The sequence below is a fragment of the Hyaena hyaena genome, unplaced genomic scaffold, assembly GCF_003009895.1.
Source record: "Hyaena hyaena isolate Hyena2069 unplaced genomic scaffold, ASM300989v1 scaffold_478, whole genome shotgun sequence".
Taxonomy (NCBI): Eukaryota; Metazoa; Chordata; class Mammalia; order Carnivora; family Hyaenidae; genus Hyaena; species Hyaena hyaena.
The window spans coordinates 769,149-786,440 of NW_024081110.1; the positions used below are offsets into that span (position 1 = coordinate 769,149).

The window sequence follows — 17,292 nt, forward strand, 5'->3', positions numbered from 1 at the left end:
AATTCAACACCTAATTCTTTAGCGCTTTTCAAACATTAATGGGAGCCACCTTGGACCCTGTTAAATGGAGATGCTGAATCAGCAGGCCGGGGGTAGGGTTAGAGATCCTAAATTTCTACTAAGCTCCCAGATGGTGTTGTTACTACTGGTCTTTGCGAAAGGGTTTAGAGCAGTGGATGGTTCTGCCACCCAGGGGATGCCTGATGACATGTAGAGACATTTTAAGTTGTCACACCCAAGGCAGTCCTACTGGTATTTAGGGTTAGAGGCCAGAGATGTCGCTAAACATGCCCAGCACACAGGACAGCCTTCCCATAAAAAAGAATGATCTAGCCCAAAACATCAATAATGCCAAGATTGAGAAATAATAGCTCGGAGCAAACTTAAAAACAAACAAACAAACAACAACTCAGGGGGCCTGGGTGGCTCAGTTGGATAAGCATCCGACTTCGGCTCAGGTCATAATCTCATGGTTCGTGGGTTCGAGCCCCGTGTCAGGCTCTGTGCTGACAGCTCAGAGCCTAGAGCCTGTTTCAGACTCTGTGTCTCCCTCTCTCTCTGACCCGCCCCTGCGCACGCTGTCTCTCTCTTTGTCTCCCAGAAATAAATAAAACATTAAAAATTTAAAAAAAAAAAAAAAAACTCGTGAAATTCAGGTATCTTTGCACAATAATTCTGTGCCATCTCTTAGGTGGCTAACCTTCATCTTCTAGACTGAGCCTGATAAAACCTCTCATCTCTGCTTCAACTGCCATAAAACCCCATATAGATTTCTCTGCTCTTTCTTTCCCAAGCTACTCCTATCTGGGCCATGCAAATCCTGTATCTTCATTTTCCATTTCCCTGATCGTAGCCCAAATTTCTAAATTTTCTTCTAATAATGTCAGTCATAAAATTGGCTACAATGGAGAAAAAGTGAAGTGGATTTCAATGCCTCTCCCTTCCTGGGGCTTCGATTCTGATCAGACATAGGAGGTGTGGGCCAGTACTCTTCAGTGCTCCTCCCTTTCTCTTTGATATTTCTAGTCGAGGCCGAGCACAACATACACTCAATACTTCTTCAATCAGGACCAGAAGCACTGATGGGGTCAGTCTGCTGTTGTATTTCGAAGTGCCGAAATAGGACAGCACCCCAGAAAACTTACACTGTTCTTTCCTCGTTTTCTATGGCACCCCTCCAGGAGCGCTAATCACTGTCCTTAAGAACTTCCCACTTTCTGGAGACTGGGTGGCTTAGTCGGTTAAGCATCCGACTTTCGCTTAGGTCATGATCTCGAGGTTCGTGGGTTCGAGCCCCGCGTCGGGCTCTGTGCTGACTGCCAGCTCGGAGCCTGGAGCCTATTTCGGTCTGTGACTCCCTCTCTTTCTGACCCTCCCCTGCTCATGCTGTCTCTCTCTCTCTCCTAGAAATAAATAAAACATTAAAAAAAATTAAAAAAAAAAAGAACTTCCCACTTTCTGCTTCCCACCGGTTGCTAATGATAGTCAACTGAGACAGCCCGTTTCCATGAAACACCACACACACTAAAAGCACAAGTCACTGGTAGCAAGGTCTCTGACAGGCCGGTAATGGGGCTGAGAAGTGAAGGGAGTTACGAGGCGGGGCTGGCCCGAGACGTCTCTATGGCAGCACAGGAAAGGGCAATGATGGCATCTCAGCTCTTACCAGCACAGTGATCCCTTGCTCTTTGCACAGCATGGCCAGTGCCCCTAGAAGGATACTCAGCAACACCCAGAGCGTAGAGTGGGTTCCCTCCTTGTTACCTGCTGATTGACAGAAATGACAGACATAAACGTCACGCAACACATCTTAGCCCTGGAAGCACCAGGGACTAGAATCCTAAGCATGTGCCTTAAACTGCCATGATTTAAAAAGAACTTGGTCTTCTGATAGCATTCCTCTGTGGGCGAGTGCATTGCACTCTGCATTTCTGTTTAAACAGCACCATCTAAATGACATGCCCACTCTCAAGGCACAACCTAGCAGGTGCCCACGGCCTTTGGGAGGCATTGCAATGAAGGCCTGGTCACAAAGGTATCTCATCGCGGACTCCCTAGGGGGCAAGTTCCTTCTTCCCAACCCGCCAGCCACCTACCAGGCCAATGTCAGGCTGTGTTGAGAACTCCCACTGAGAGTGTCAGCACCGCATCTGGTTATAGGACGGCCCCAGCCGTCACTGCTGCTATCACCATGGGGGTGACGGCAATGCCTGGGCCTCCCTGAGAAAGCCTACGACTGCAGGCTCAGGAGTCTGGGGGAAGCCCAGGCCAGGCTGGGCTGCCGACCTGCATGGGGCCTCAAGCCAGAACACCTCTAGAAATGGGAACTCTGTAGTCAGGCGCCTGGGGTGGGACTGACCTCGAGTTAAAACTGATGGTCCCTGAACTGCCTTCAGCCAAGGGGGGGGGGGGTGTCTGGCTTTATTATGTTTGGTGGTGATATGCGCAATTTGGGTGCCATGGCTGAACTGCTGGAAAGGAGGTGCCACATGTCCTTGGGAAGGCCCTCACCCCCTCATCTACACAGATGGTACACAAACATTCAAAAAAGACAGAGGCTTGAAGCAGGGCACAGTGAACCTGCTTGGAGGGCCAAACCATTCGTTTGCCTGGGGCACCTATGAATCTTGTTCAGTTCTGCTCAAAACCAGAACTCTTGGTCCAAATTCCATCTCTGCCATTTACTCCATGACCTTGAGCAAATTACTTCCACTCAGTCTCAACGACCTCATCTATAAAATGGGAACTACACTACCTACCTACTGATATGTTTGAGACAGGGAAAAACTATACAGAAATACCTGGCCATTGGTGTTAAAAATTACAGAAACACAGTTGTAAATGCAAAACATATCTGGGAAACACACAAGAAACCAACTGCAGTTGTTTCTGAACAGTTCTAAGAAGAAAATTTGGGCAGCAGAGGGACAAAGTCTTGCTTTCCACTGTAGAGCCTTCCGCACATCCTTAAAATTCTTTTTAACTATGTACATGCTTGGCAGCTTCATTAGCTTCCACCCATTAGATGCCAGCAGCACTCCCAGCCCTCAGTTGTGACAGCCAAAAATGTCACAGGCTTTGCCAAACACCCCTGCGAGGAGGGGGACAGAAATCACCCACACTTGGGACCAATGCCCTGAACCACAATGTGTGGTCCCTGCACCTGCCCTTGAATTTAGAGTCTCAGGCCCCGCCCAGAGCTGTGCAGTCAGAAACTCAAGGGAGGGGCCCAGCAACTGGCCTTTTAGCCATCCTTCCAGGTGATTCTAATTTTTTTAAGTATTTATTTTTGATAGAGCGAGGGAGAGAGGAGCAGGGGAGGGGCAGAGAGAGGGAGACACAGAATCGGAAGCAGGCTCCAGACTCTGAGCTGTCTGTACAGAGCCTGATGCGGGGCTCAACCCCACAAACTGAGAGATCGTGACCTGAGCTACAGTCCCACGCTTAACCGACTGAGCCCCCAGGCGCCCCTCAGGTGATTCTGATGCTCAATGAAGGTCAAAAGGCCTCAACCTAGATAGGAAGCATGCTCCCAGGCCTGGCTCGCAGGAGCAACTCAAACTTTTGTTGGAATCCACAACACCCGACTGACTCTGGAAAGGCAATGCGTGGTTGGTGAATGAAACTGCTGTCCGCTGCCTACCACCAAGGGGCAATCAGTCAACAAATCCTAGAGCCACAATGCAGTAATAGCTGCGTGCTTCTCAGATGCTGTGTAGATAATCCTCCTTGCACAAGTGATGGAAATACTGGAATCCTTTCGAGGACGTATCCAGCAGGTGGCCGCGTGGCCTTGACTTCAATAGCTTCAGTGACAGGTATTCATTTTCTACCATAGCCCATTCCGGAACCGTGGGTTGTTGGAATGCTCTTTCTTAGGGTGAGCCCAAGCCCACCTGCCTAGACGTCAGGCCTTGGCTCTGCTCTAGAGCAGCACCTTTCCAATTGTTCCGGACGCACTGTGCTTGGAAGCCAGTTTCTTATTACTGAAAACCATCATGTATCAGTAGACTAGTCCCGTCAAGCCAACTAAGGGTCATTTCACCTGCAGAAATTAATGATGTCACATGGATGTGAAACCGAAAGATCACAATTACGAGCCAGAAGAACAAACCCTGTGAAATTAATGACTACGTTTGAGTTTTTACATATTTATTGGAACTTACTATTTTCTTTGGCACTTGGTAGTGATCATCAATGAATGACATCAAAGCAGATGCCATCTTGGACAGCAGAGCTTTTACATAAAATCATGGCTGAAATAACCCTATAGCTAACACAGCAGCTAACTCCTTTTAAATAACTATTTAAAAAAACTTTTTTTTAACATTTATTTTTAAGAGATAGAGCACAAGTGGGGAGAGGCAGAGTGCGAGAGAGACACAGAACCTGAAACAGGCTCCAGGATCTGAGCTGTCAGCACAGAGCCCGATGTGGGGTTCGAACCCACGAACTGCGAGATCATGACCTGAGCTGAAGTCGGACACTTAACCAACTGAGCCACCCAGGTGCCCCTCGGTTAACTCCTTTTAAATTATGATTTCGGGAAAGGGCCTTGCAAATGTTGGCAGCATAGCCCAGGGGCTCAGCTGCGGGAACAGAGGTGATCACAGCTCACAATGCACCGTATCTTCTGCCATATGATGGAGATGGACGTCAGATAACGCCCTTAAGGCTTGTCCTCTCCATGCTGGTGGACATATGGACCACTGAGCTTTTCTCCCATAGCACATCGTCCTGAGACTGCGTCTCCTAGATTTTCTCATATTAGCAGTTGGTAGGCACCTGGGTGGCTCAGTCAGTTAAGCATCCGATTTCGGCTCAAGTCATGATCTTACAGTTTGTGGGTTCGAGCCCCGTGACCGGCTCTGTGCTGACAGCTCAGAATCTGGGGCCTGCTTCGGATTCTGTGTCTCCCTCTCCCTCTCTCTCTGCCCCTCCCCTGTTTGCTCTCTGTTTCTCTTTCTCTCAAAATAAAATAAAAACATTAAAAAAATTTAAAAAAAAAAGAACCCATGTATTCCCACGGGGTGTTCTCCACAGATAAAGGGGTAAATGACCCCCAGCAGGGCTCCTGTACCCCTCAGGGACCACAACAGGACCTGCACCAGGGCAGCTCGGGGATGAACTGGGGCCCTGGTCTCAGCATGCTGCTTCCACGTCCACGAAGCATTAGACTGGATGGTTCACTAGACACCAAAGGGACCTCTCCCCTACCTCCTGGATTGGGTTTTTATAAGCTTCCTCATTCCCATGATCGGTATTTGTAACTTTTTATTAAGTTCATTTAGAGAGAGAGCGAGAGAGCGAGTGAGAGCATGCTTGTGAGAGCAGGGGAGGGCGAGAGAGAGAGAGAGAGAGATAGAGAGAGGGAGACAATCCCAAGCAGGCTCTATGCTGTCAGCACGGAGCCCAACGTGGGGCAATCTCACGAGCCATGAGATCATGACCTGGGCCGAAATCAAGAGTCTGATGCTTAAATGACTGAGCCACTCAATTGCCCCTCTGTTTGTAACTCTGTGTTTGTGTGTGTCTTTCTAACTCTTAATAAAACATAATATGACTTCCCAACGTGATGCTCCCTGTTCTTAACACGTAAAGAAGGCCCCTTGACCATTTTACATTCCTTCCTCAAAAACTGAAATAGCCTGTATTTTACTTGACTGTATAACCTGGATGAATATCCCCCATCATGGACCAGTGGCTTGGATAGGAAAAAATTTCCCAGTTCCTCCATTAAAACACCCAAAGGACAGCTCTTGAAGCACTCCATTAACACAATGTTAAATGAGTATGGAGATGAGGAAGCAATGGGCTCAGATTCCACTTGTCTGGAATTTAAAATGGTTTTCTCCTTGGATGGCTAAATCAGAGATTTCACTGAATAACAGAAAAATAACTAGCCTAGAAAACACAGCACTCGGATTTACTGATAACCTTCTTCCTAATCTCACTCCATAATTTCACACTTCTCAAACCCCAAATTTCTGCAAGGGACCTGGACACCTCACACCCCTCAAATCCTCTATCATGACTCTTTTGGAAGATTCTAACTCTCTAATTATCTCTTATACTTATGATTTTGTGCAGGTATGTCTGATAAAAAAAAAAAACATGAAATGTGAAAGACGTTTCTTTGCTGAAAAAATTTCTTGTTACAGTCATTATTAAATATTACGCCACTTCTCAACAGGAGCAATTTCTGATCAAAGGCAAAATTTCAGTTGTCAGTTACACACTTAGGGATGGCTTTACATTCAGAAAATCGAATTCTAGACTACCACTGTCCAGAAGAGTAGGCATGATTGTGAAGGAGCACCTGAAATTTATCTCATCCCTAGTGAGATGTGTTGTTGAGTATAAAATACACCCCTGATTTTGAAGACTCAGTATGAAAAAGGAAAGTGTGAAATATTTCATAATTTTATACTGGTTATTACATGTTGAAATTATAGTATTTTTCATATATTTGGCTAAAAACTGTAGTTAAAATTCATCCAACTGCATCTTTTTATAATGTGGCTACTAGAAATTTAAACATTACATGCATGGCTCATCTTGTATTTCTACTGCACAGCACTGTCTATACTCAGAGCCCCAGCTCACAGATGAAATGGTTTGCACATGGCTTTAACTGTATTCCAAGTCTGACTTCGAAAACTCAGAAAATATGAAGTGAGCTTGTCTATTTAAATCTCTTTCTCCTGCAACCCCCTACCAGACTGGCCACTTGACTTGTTATCAGGAGTTGTAAGACTAAGCATGCACACACATTTCACTTTTTCCAGTATTCATACTGGAAAGCTTAACTTAACTGTTGTTTTAAAATGATTTCATATAAATCAAAGGAGTCCTCTTTGTAAATGTGTGGTACGCACACGCATGATAAACCAAGGCCAATGTACATACCACTGGCAATATTTCCAGCATGGGAGGGGTCAAGAAGGGCCTTATAAAATTTAAAATGTTTTACTTATTTTTGAGAAAGAGACAGGGACAGCATGAGCAGGGGAGGGTCAGAGAGAGAGGGAGACACAGAATCTGAAGACAGGCTCCAGGATCTGAGCTAGCTGTCAGCACAGAGCCCGATGCAGGGCTCGAACCCATGAACCACGAGATCATGACTTGAGCTTTAGTCAGATGCTTAACCGACTGAGCCACCCAGGCGCCCCGGGCCTTATAAAATTTAAATACTCAACTGGGAAACTGGTTCTGAGTCTGGGGACAGCCCAGTCTAATGGACTTCCAGTATATGAGCTGCTCTAGCACAGTCTTACCCATGTAATTCCTCAGACTCAAGACTCCTTTTTGAGTCTTGATTTGTCAAGGTGACAAATGTTAATAGTTGCCAAGATAAAGCATATCTAGATGAACTTGGGGTTTGCATTTTTGTGATTATGCTCTTATTTAGTAACTAATGAAAGCCATTCTTTTATTTCCAAGTTTGAGCATTTTAATAGGACAGCTGAAACAGATAATGATAGGCCACCTCCAAATAGCTGGTGCTCAATAAACATTTGGGGCATCACTAATTTCATTTATTTCTATGTCTACCAGAAGTCTTATTATATCACCATATTTCTTATGTAACTATGATATGCAATTTAATACCAAAAAAGTTATCAATTTCCTTTCAATGTGAACAAATATATAGCCAGAAGTAACAACTTTTCATTTGACATTAATGTCTTTAAATTTCCTTACAATGGAAAAGTCCCTATCATGTAAGAGAGTCTTTTAAAAAAAAGTTTAAAAACTTACATAAGCCTAATATAAACACTGTTGGTCAGCGATACTGGAATTAAACATTTAAAAAATTACATAAGGAGTATTAAAAAGGCACAGGAAAAGTTGATTGTCTTAATTTCAAATTTAAATTTGAGCTGTTACAAACAGTAAAAATAAATCCTGAGAGCCAGATGTCATCTCCAGTGGGATTGTATTTACGAATATCTTTATTCAAAAAAATCCTCCCCAAATAGGGAAATCTAACTGGTATATAGCTACACACAAGCATCGCAAGATGTTATGTTTACCCAGAGTTCTCTGTCTCATATCCAGCTAGTCTGCTAAACTGTAACCACCAATGGACACAGGAGAGGGAAATAAGGAACCATTCCTATACTCTGTGACATCTCCGCTCACATAAGAAGACACCTTGCTCCAAGATAATTATGCAGCATTAGCAAACATCAACAGTTTAAGATCCAGAACTCCATAAACTGGCCTCAAAAATGTGTGTCTCAGTCTATGTCTGCATTATCTAAGACAATACAATCACTTAGATAAATGAGGCAAAGGCTAACAGTGGAGGAAGCACAGGCAAAAAAAAGAAAGAAAAAGAAGGAAAGAAAAGGAAAAAAACAACCCCAAAATGCACTAACATAGAGACACTTGTCAGTGCTAACACCCACAAGTGCCAACAGATGTGATCAATTTAATGAAGCATGTGCCTCAGAGCTGGAACTACTTTCCGGTGGGAAGATCTTCTTTCAGAAAAAGCATTGCATTGTACGAGCTACCCTCTCCACCACTCGATGCCTGGCATCTTGGCTGCCTTGAAGCTGGCACGTCATGTTGTGTGTGGGAACCACGCCACCCCGGCAGGTGGCCCCCACTCCCTCTGCCAGAGCGACACAATGAGCGTCAGATTCCCGTTCCAAAAGTCGGAGCCAACCAGGCAGTGCCTCTACCCGCAGAATGAAAGCAGTCAGACGCTGCCATTCTAAAATACCAGCCCACTTGGGGGACGTCAAGTGATGTAGGGGCCAAAGAAACATGAAAGCAGAGAAAAGACCGTACCACGGTCAGAATTCAGCCGGCAATGACCTCAGATCTAAAAACAAGAGTCCTACACTACATGAGTTACACGGTCTCTCTATTGGTTTTTAGAGCTGCATGATTCTAAGTCAAAGAAAAACAGATGTCTTCAATCAGAATGAAAATATGAGGAAATGATACCCCAAGAGTAAGAGTTATCCTATCTAGCTCTCCGATCTGTGGCAAGGACTGCAATACAGCAAGCAATGTTTAAGAACTTACAGCAACTAATATTTGGGATCTTGTCTTTTGTAATAATTTAGAATTTGAAATGGCTGGGGCTCCCGGGTGGCTCAGGCGGTTGAGCATCCGACTTGAGCTCAGGTCATGATCTTGCAGTTTGTGGGTCCGAGCCCCACCTTGGGCTCGCTGCTGTCAGCCTGTCAGCACAGAGCCTCCCTTTGGATCCTCTGTCCCTTTCTCTCTGCCCCTCCCCCACTTGCGCTCTGTCCCAAATAAATAAATATTTAAAAAAAAAAAAAGGTTCTAGGTATGTAGCAAATTTATTCCCCTCTTAAAAAGATTCTCTCCTGCTCACCATAAATGAACTAACGAAATTTCTCTTGTTAGGCCTAACTCCCAGGAAACCAGTATTTTAAGTTATTAGTTTAGAAAAGAAATTGTTTTGGCTCTTCTATCAAGTTTACTGTGCAGAGAGATTATCTGTTTCCAATCCAGAATACTAGGCTTTAAAAGAGATAGAAACATTGGCAAGATGTTTCATCATAAGAATACTACTTTTCATTTTGGGCATTCAAAAATAATGATAAGTCCACTGTCAACTTTATCTGACTTCGTGTTTTTCTTTTCTCTCTCTCTCTTTCTTTCTTTCTTTCTTTCTTTCTTCCTTTCTTTCTTTCTTTCTTTCTTTCTTTTTCTTCTTTCTTTCTTTTCTTTCCTTCCTTCCTTCCTTCTTTCCTTCTTTCTTTCACAGTTTACTTTTTTTGAGAAAGAAAGAGAGCATGGGGGTAGGGAGGGCAGAGAGAGAAGGAGACAGAGGGAGAGAGAGATAATATCCCAAGCAGGCTCCACACTGTCAGTATGCAGCCCGATGTGGGGTTCAGACTCACCAATCGTGAGATCATGACCTGAGCCGAAATCAAGACTCCGTCACTTAACCAACTGAGCCATCCAGGCGCCCCATGGTTTTCTCTTCTGAAGAAAAAGTATAGTTTTCCTTATAAGGGCATTTCCTTTTTAATTTTTATTTATTTATTTTTAAAATGTTTATTTATTTATTTGGAGAGAGAGAGAGAGCACACATGAGTGAGCAGGGGAGGGGCAGAGAGAGAGGGAAGGAAAGATTCCCAAGCAAGCTCCACACTCAGTGGGGAGCTCGACTCAGGGTCAATCTCACAACTGTGAGATCATGACTTGAGCGGATATCAAGACTCCAATGCTGAACTGACTGAGCTATCCTGGTGCCCCAGGACATTTCCTTTTTAAAAAAGGGATTCTGTAACAAAAGATCTTGCATGGAAATATTCTATTTAAGCACACTCCCACCACCATCACACACACACAGACACAAAAACCCCAGACAGAAATGTTATGTGAGTAGATTTTTTCCATTTTCTGAAAATGCTGGGATTCTAGAGGTTAGCACAAAATTGCTTGTTAATAAACTCAGGCAGTTAAAAATTGCCTAGAGCTTTATAATACATACACTGGATCTATAAAGAAAGCTAATGAGGTTATCAAAAATAAATATATCCTTTGAAAGAGTTTTTTTTGACTAGTTAAACCACTAATTTCAGAGTACTCAATGTTTTGTTCCCTTATAAAAAACATTAAAAACCTTTCTTGAACTACAAGTTTCTGATGCTAAACTTTCTTTGAATTTATGTTCGGATCCAAAAAGAACAAAGACCAGGTCACTTGGAACCTTAAGTTTATAAACAATAAACAGCATCATCATTTGTATCCAATAAATACCAGACTGAACTTCCACCACAAAAGAGCTTTGATTCTCAGTGGAACACGTACAAATATGTGCAATAGCACGAGCAACTCCACAGGAATCATCACCGTCATGACGATGTGCTTACCACGTGTGTTCACTACTTGGCTGTTTGTACAATCCACACTGACTAGGCAGGGGAAAACAAAAAGTGAGTGACTATTTCTTAACGCATCTCAAAGTCCAAATGAAAAAATATACACCTGAATGTCCATTAGTATCAACCTCTCTGCTCTGTTGGACTAAAGGACATTTACTAGAGTAGATGAAAGAAATTAGCAGTAGAAGTAAAACTACCTACCATATGATCCAGAAATTCCAATTCTGATATTTATCCAATGGAAATGAACTCACTGTCTTGAAAAGATATTGCACCTCCATGTTCACTACATTATTTATAATTTTAATATAAATTCCAAGCTAAGACATGGAATAACCTGTGTCTATTCCACAAATAAAAAAATCGTTACATATATATGTGTATACATATACACACACATACACACATTCTATATACATAAAATCCTATATGTATTATATATACACACTATAAAATATATAGTATATATGCTATCATACCATGTAATATTTTATATTACATATGTTGTATACACACCATACACTACATACTATAGTATATTACTAGATACTATGTAATACCATTATACAGGATAGCATATTACACTATGGTATATAATACTATAAAATATATAACATATATAAAATTTATACTGTGTGTATACATATGTACACATACACAGTATAAACAAAATGGAATATTACTCAGATGTAAAAAAGAAAAAATATCCTTCCATTTGCAACATGTTTGGGCCTTGAGGACACTGTGCTAAGTAAAATAAGTCAGAGAAAACAAATATAGCATGATCTCACTTACGTGTAGAATTAAAAAAACAAACTCCAAAATAGAACAAATTGGTGGTTTCCAGAGGACGGTGGAGGCAGGCAAAGTGGATAAAGGTGGCCAAAAGGTAAAAGTTTCCAGGTATAAGTCCTGAGGATGTATTGTATACCATGATGACTACAGTTAACAATACTATAATGCATATTTAAAAGTTGCTAAGAGAGCAGATCTTAAAAGTTCCCATCATAAGAAAAAAAATGTGTAACTATATATGGTGATGAATGGGACGCCTGGGGGGCTCACCTGGTTGAGCATCCAACTCTTGATCTCGGCTTAGGTCATGATCTTACAGTTTGTGAGTTCAAGCCCTGCATTGGGCTCTATGCTGACAGTGCAGAGCCTGCTTGGGATTCTCTCTCTCCCTTTCTCGCTCTCTCCCCTCCCCTGCTCTCAATCTCTCTCTGTCTCTCTCTCAAAAATAAATAAACATTAAAAAAAATACAGCGATGGACTCTCACTACACTTACTGTGGTGATCATTTCACAATATATACAAATAGTGAGTCATTATTTCGTACACCTAAAACTAATAAAATGTTATATGTCAATTATACCTCACATATAATGAAGATGCACATTTCAAGGACAATAAAAAAAATTAAGAGTACAAAGGCCATAGTCCTCAATTCTGTATAAATGCACTGTGTCCACAAGAGAATACTTATTGAGAGCCCACTGTGAGGTGTGCACAAGAAGGCAGAGTTAACAGGGAAGTATGGAAAACTAGAACATTCCACTCCTTGAGCATTCCGAATACCGAAAGCTCCGTTTTAATCAAAATATACTGGACCATAAGCCCTTAGAGGCACTGACTGTGTCTTTCTAGTTTTTGGATCCCCAACACAGGGCACAGGGCCTGGTACAAAGGATGCCCTTAAGGTTTGGTTAATTATTGATGACAGAATGAATGAGAAAACGTGATAAGCCTGTATACTATTTTAGAACAGAATCAGAAAACGTCTTATCATCGATGCTTGACCAGAATCACTTTTGCATATAGAGTTCTTACTGCTTCTTCTCTATGACGGTATTATTAGTTTATGAAAGTCTTGCTCCTCTTTATTTACTTATTTTTGAGAGGGGCAGGTAGGGAGAGAGAGTCTTAAGCTGGCACCACGCTCAGCGCAGAGCCTGATTCAGGGCTTGATCCCATGACCCTGGGATCATGACCTGAGCCGAAATTAAGAGTCAGATGTCCAACCAACTGAGCCACCCAGGCATCCATGAAAGTTCTGCTCCTCTTTAAAGACTTAGCCACCATTGGTATGAAGTTGAACACCACCGTGATGTGTAAGGATTATTCCAGAGAGAATTCTCTACAAACAACGTAGATTCTATTTTTAGTATATTTTAAAAGGAGTATGAAAAATCTGAAACACAGAAAAGTGGCTGAAAACATAATGTCTCTATCAACAAAGACTAGGAAAGGCTCTACCAGACTTGATGGGGATAAGGAGACAGAGGGGCGTTTGGGAGTGGGGAGGGGAGGAGTGGCTGGCCGAGCGAGGGGGGTGGTCTGATGTGGATGGAGCACGTGGGGGTCAGGGCTGGGCATCCGCTCGCCAGCTCACCAGGGCCTGCCCAGCTCTGCTTGCTCCTGAGACTACAGCAGGTAGAGCTCAGGGCGCAGAGCCTTGTGGAAGGAATCAGAGAACGGCCTTAGGTTTTGGACATGAGGCCTCCCCCAGGGAAGCTAATAACTGAGTGTAAGTCCTTCTCTTCGAATCCAGGTTGCTCGGTGCCACCAGACCCACAAGGAACTTGGGAGGCAGAATTCAATCATACTATCCATACTCTGTGATGTGAAAACAATGAGTGGGACCAGAAAATAGCAGTGAAAACCAACTCAAAATGATGGAGAGTGCAGCTTGAGAGATGGGTGTTTTCACCACCTACTTTAAACTCTCAAAGAAAAAAAATGATTATGATCTGTAACTCGAAGCCTACGTGGGCAGGTGGATACAGAGGACAAAAAGAACACAAAAAACTACGGCCAAGAATAACTTGCAGGGTCAAGACACGGAGGCTGGATGTGTAGAGAGGGGCAGCCTCATAGCTTTATATTTTCCAGTGACTAAATAAGCTGACAGAGACTGTGAAAGGCCATCCATTCCAGTCTGGAAGCAGGGCCACAGGCCTCATTTTCATTTATCCTTGGCTTTTCCTGCAGGGGGTTCAAGTGAACAGGAAAACAGATCCTAGGAAGGTGGGGTGGTCTGTAGACAAGAGGTCAATGGAAAACCTTCTTCCTAATTGATCCATTTGTCTTCTATTCTAAGGAACTTCAACCTAATGAAGATTTATTCAGATTCTTAAAAGGCTCTCTGCAGAAGTCACATCTACCACTGCTATCTGTGTATACAGATTAAATATTTCCAGGTTAACTTGCTTGAAAACATTTACACATGTACCATTAAAGGCCCAACAATCTCTTTCCATTTTCAAAACAAACCTAATAAATATCAAAAGAATGCCACTGGACCAAAAAAAAGAAAGATCATGTTGCTACTACAGTTAACGTGGTTCCATCAAGACTGGAATCTATACACCTCACCAATTTCTCAAGAAACAATGTATTAGTTGAACAGCCATCACACATTAAAGTGCTTTTACCTTTGGTATTAGTTTCCAAACCTTTATTAAAAAATTTATCTTCTGTAGAGATGGCTCTTGGAAATAATTCTGTAATTTACAAATGAATTTAACACAGATGCATAGGTCAGAATATGTACATTTGTGAAATGAAAAGGGGGAAAGGTCAATACTAAAAGAACCTGGGAAAGAATATAAGATGTTTTAAATTCTGCACCGTTCTCTGAGAATATTCCACACTAAAGGAGGCTACTAATAATGTATCAGTTCACACTTGACAGAAGAACTTTTAGTCTCCGGATAGTTTTTTCATTATTCCATCAGAGTAATCTTTAGAAGTAGTGAGAGGTTTTATTCTATCTCCTAAATTATGTGTCCCACATGTTAAAATCTATCCACATTTAGTATTTTCTTCAAAAAATACTTCTGACATCTTTGACATGCATTCAGGATAGAGAATAGTCTTTAAGGGAGGGATGTGTTAGGGGCGCCCGGGTGGCTTAGTCGGTTAAGCGTCCGACTTTCGCTCAGGTCATGATCTCGCGGTTCGTGGGTTCGAGCCCCGCGTCGGGCTCATTGCTGACTGCCAGCTCAGAGCCTGGAGCCTGTTTCAGTCTGTGACTCCCTCTCTCTCTGACCCTCCCCTGCTCACGCTGTCTCTCTCTCTCCTAGAAATAAATAAAAAGCATTAAAAAAAAAATTAAAAAAAAAAAAAGGGAGGGATGTGTTAAAATTAATAAAATGATTGATTCTTCATTACAACTTTAGAGTCGTCTTTGAGAAAGGCTAACAGATTTAATTTTTAATTTTCTTTAAGAGAAATATGATGGATAAATCATCCTCTGTAACTGCAAACTCAGATTTATTTGGCAACTTAAGAACATGAAATACCACCGTCTACAACGAGCAGAAGAGTGAGTAGAAAATGGACCCCCTCCCCCACTCCCCTTCCCCCATTCTGACTGGGTGTTATGGAAATGCCACAAAATGGTACTCAATGTGCTATGCGGCTGAGGCAGGTGCACGCTCTCACCCCTCCTGCTTCCCCTACCAGATCTCTGGGGCCACGCATGTCTTAGGAGTTTTATGATCATCACGGGGGGTAGATTCCCAACCCCACAAAGAGCCGGAAGTGCCTAATCGCTAAGTTAACTTTCAGTCTCAGGAAGAAGAGTTACCACCAGTATTCTCTGTACTTGAAGCTGCTCTATTCAGCTGTCCCCAACCTCTCTGCTCTCTCAGAAACATGGTGAGTCACAAGAAAACTGGTGGTTTTCTCTCAGGAGGATAAAATAATGGTAACAAAAGGGGGGGCAGGGTGGTTGGTGTAACCAAGTCCTCAGTGAGCGTGGTGTAGTCTGGGGCCACCAGGGTAACCCTTCTACTGTGTCTCAGCAGAGCTGCAGGTATGAGAGAACTGATACTCCAAGACACAATCTGCCCCATGTTCAGCCTGCCCAGGATGGGACGGACGAGGGGCAGCGAGTGAAAAATCTCACTGGCCCTCTCCAGTCCACCCTTGGAAACTACAGGAAGTTTCTTCTATACGGATGTTCTAGGTACGATGCCTAGAACATCAAAACAACATAGCTTGTGCTAGAAGAGTTTACAACCCTGCCTAAATCTTTTTGTAGAAAAATACAATGGTTAAAAGAAGTCTATTGTTCTTTTTTTGAAAAAGTCTGTTGGGTACACCAATGTTCAAAGCAGTACTCACAGTAGCCGAAAGACAGAAACAACCCCAATGCCCACCGGTAGATAAATAAATGGTGGTATATACCTACAATGGAATTATTCAGCCTTGAAAGAAATTCTGACATGTGCTGCTACACAGATGAACCCTGAGGGTGTTATGCTCAGTGAAATACGCCAGACACAAAAGGACAAATACTGTAAGAATCCACTTCTCTGAGGTACCAAGAACATTCAAACTCAGGAACAGAAAGTAGAATGGTGGTCTCCAGGGGCTAGGAAAGGGGGAGTGGGGAGTTGCTGTTTAATGCGTACAGAGTTTCAGTTTTGCAAGATGAAAAAATTCTGGAGATGGACAGTGGTGATGGTTGAACGATGGGAATATATCTAATGCACCAAACTGGTACATTTAAAAATGGTTAAAATGGTCAATTTGATGTTATGTATATTTTATCACAATAAAAATAAGGGGGGGAAAGTCTACTGGGATTTAAATAATATAACTAAGTCTTGCTTAATATAATAATATAACCTAGTTTTGCTAGGTAAAAAAAAAAATCATAAGAATCTGGTCTCTGGGCTATTTTCACCTTAAGATAAGTCCTTCTTGAAAGGCAAACTATGTTAGAAACTTTTTCAGAATTCTGTGAGTAAACGTTAGGTAGCGCCACTAACACTGTGGGGATGGACACCACCTGGGAGTTGAAGGGAGGGAGAAATGAAGGAGATGGTATTCAACATTCTAAGTGGTTGTCTTCCAAAACTACAGGGACCTTAGGTGAGGCAGAGCCTCAGGCCTCAGGGACGCCCACATGGTTAACTATTCACTTGTTTCATGTAATGTTGGAAGGAAAAAAATCCTTAGAAATAGATTGTCTAGATGTCTGAGACAAGCACAATGTTTTAAAGATTAAGAAAGCATGTCGTTAAAATCTGTTGATGCTTAATCTGGTGACTCACCTGGCCTTTAAAAAGAAAACAACTATTTAAAAGAAAAACACCAAAAAACATCCAAAGTGGAGGTACAGCAATAGGGACCCTCATGTCCCCCTAACTTAGCTTAAATAATGATCAACTTCTGGTCAGTCTGGCCACATGCTTCCTGCCTCCACTCAGATGAATTTGAAGCAAATCGCAGACATCATACCATTTCATCCATAAATATTTCACTATGTGTCTCTAAAAGAACTGTTTTCAAAACATACCTGTGATGTCATTATCATACCTAATAATTTAAAAATTTGTTAACAGAATTCAATGTACCTCCTAGCTATTTCTTTTTAAGTTTATTTATTTAAGTAATCTCC

At 42.4% G+C, this 17,292-nt stretch overlaps 1 protein-coding gene across 4 annotated transcripts in view; it reads right to left on the bottom strand.

Moving 5' to 3' along the window:
- The window catches only part of TMTC4 (transmembrane O-mannosyltransferase targeting cadherins 4), a 69,050-nt gene that overhangs the window by 29,857 nt on the left and 21,901 nt on the right, over positions 1-17,292 (bottom strand). For all 4 annotated transcript variants that reach the window (XM_039254282.1, XM_039254284.1, XM_039254281.1 and 1 more), the window contains one exon: positions 1,667-1,767. In XM_039254282.1, coding sequence (XP_039110213.1) covers positions 1,667-1,767 — 101 coding nt within the window. The remainder of the gene's footprint in view (positions 1-1,666; positions 1,768-17,292) is intronic.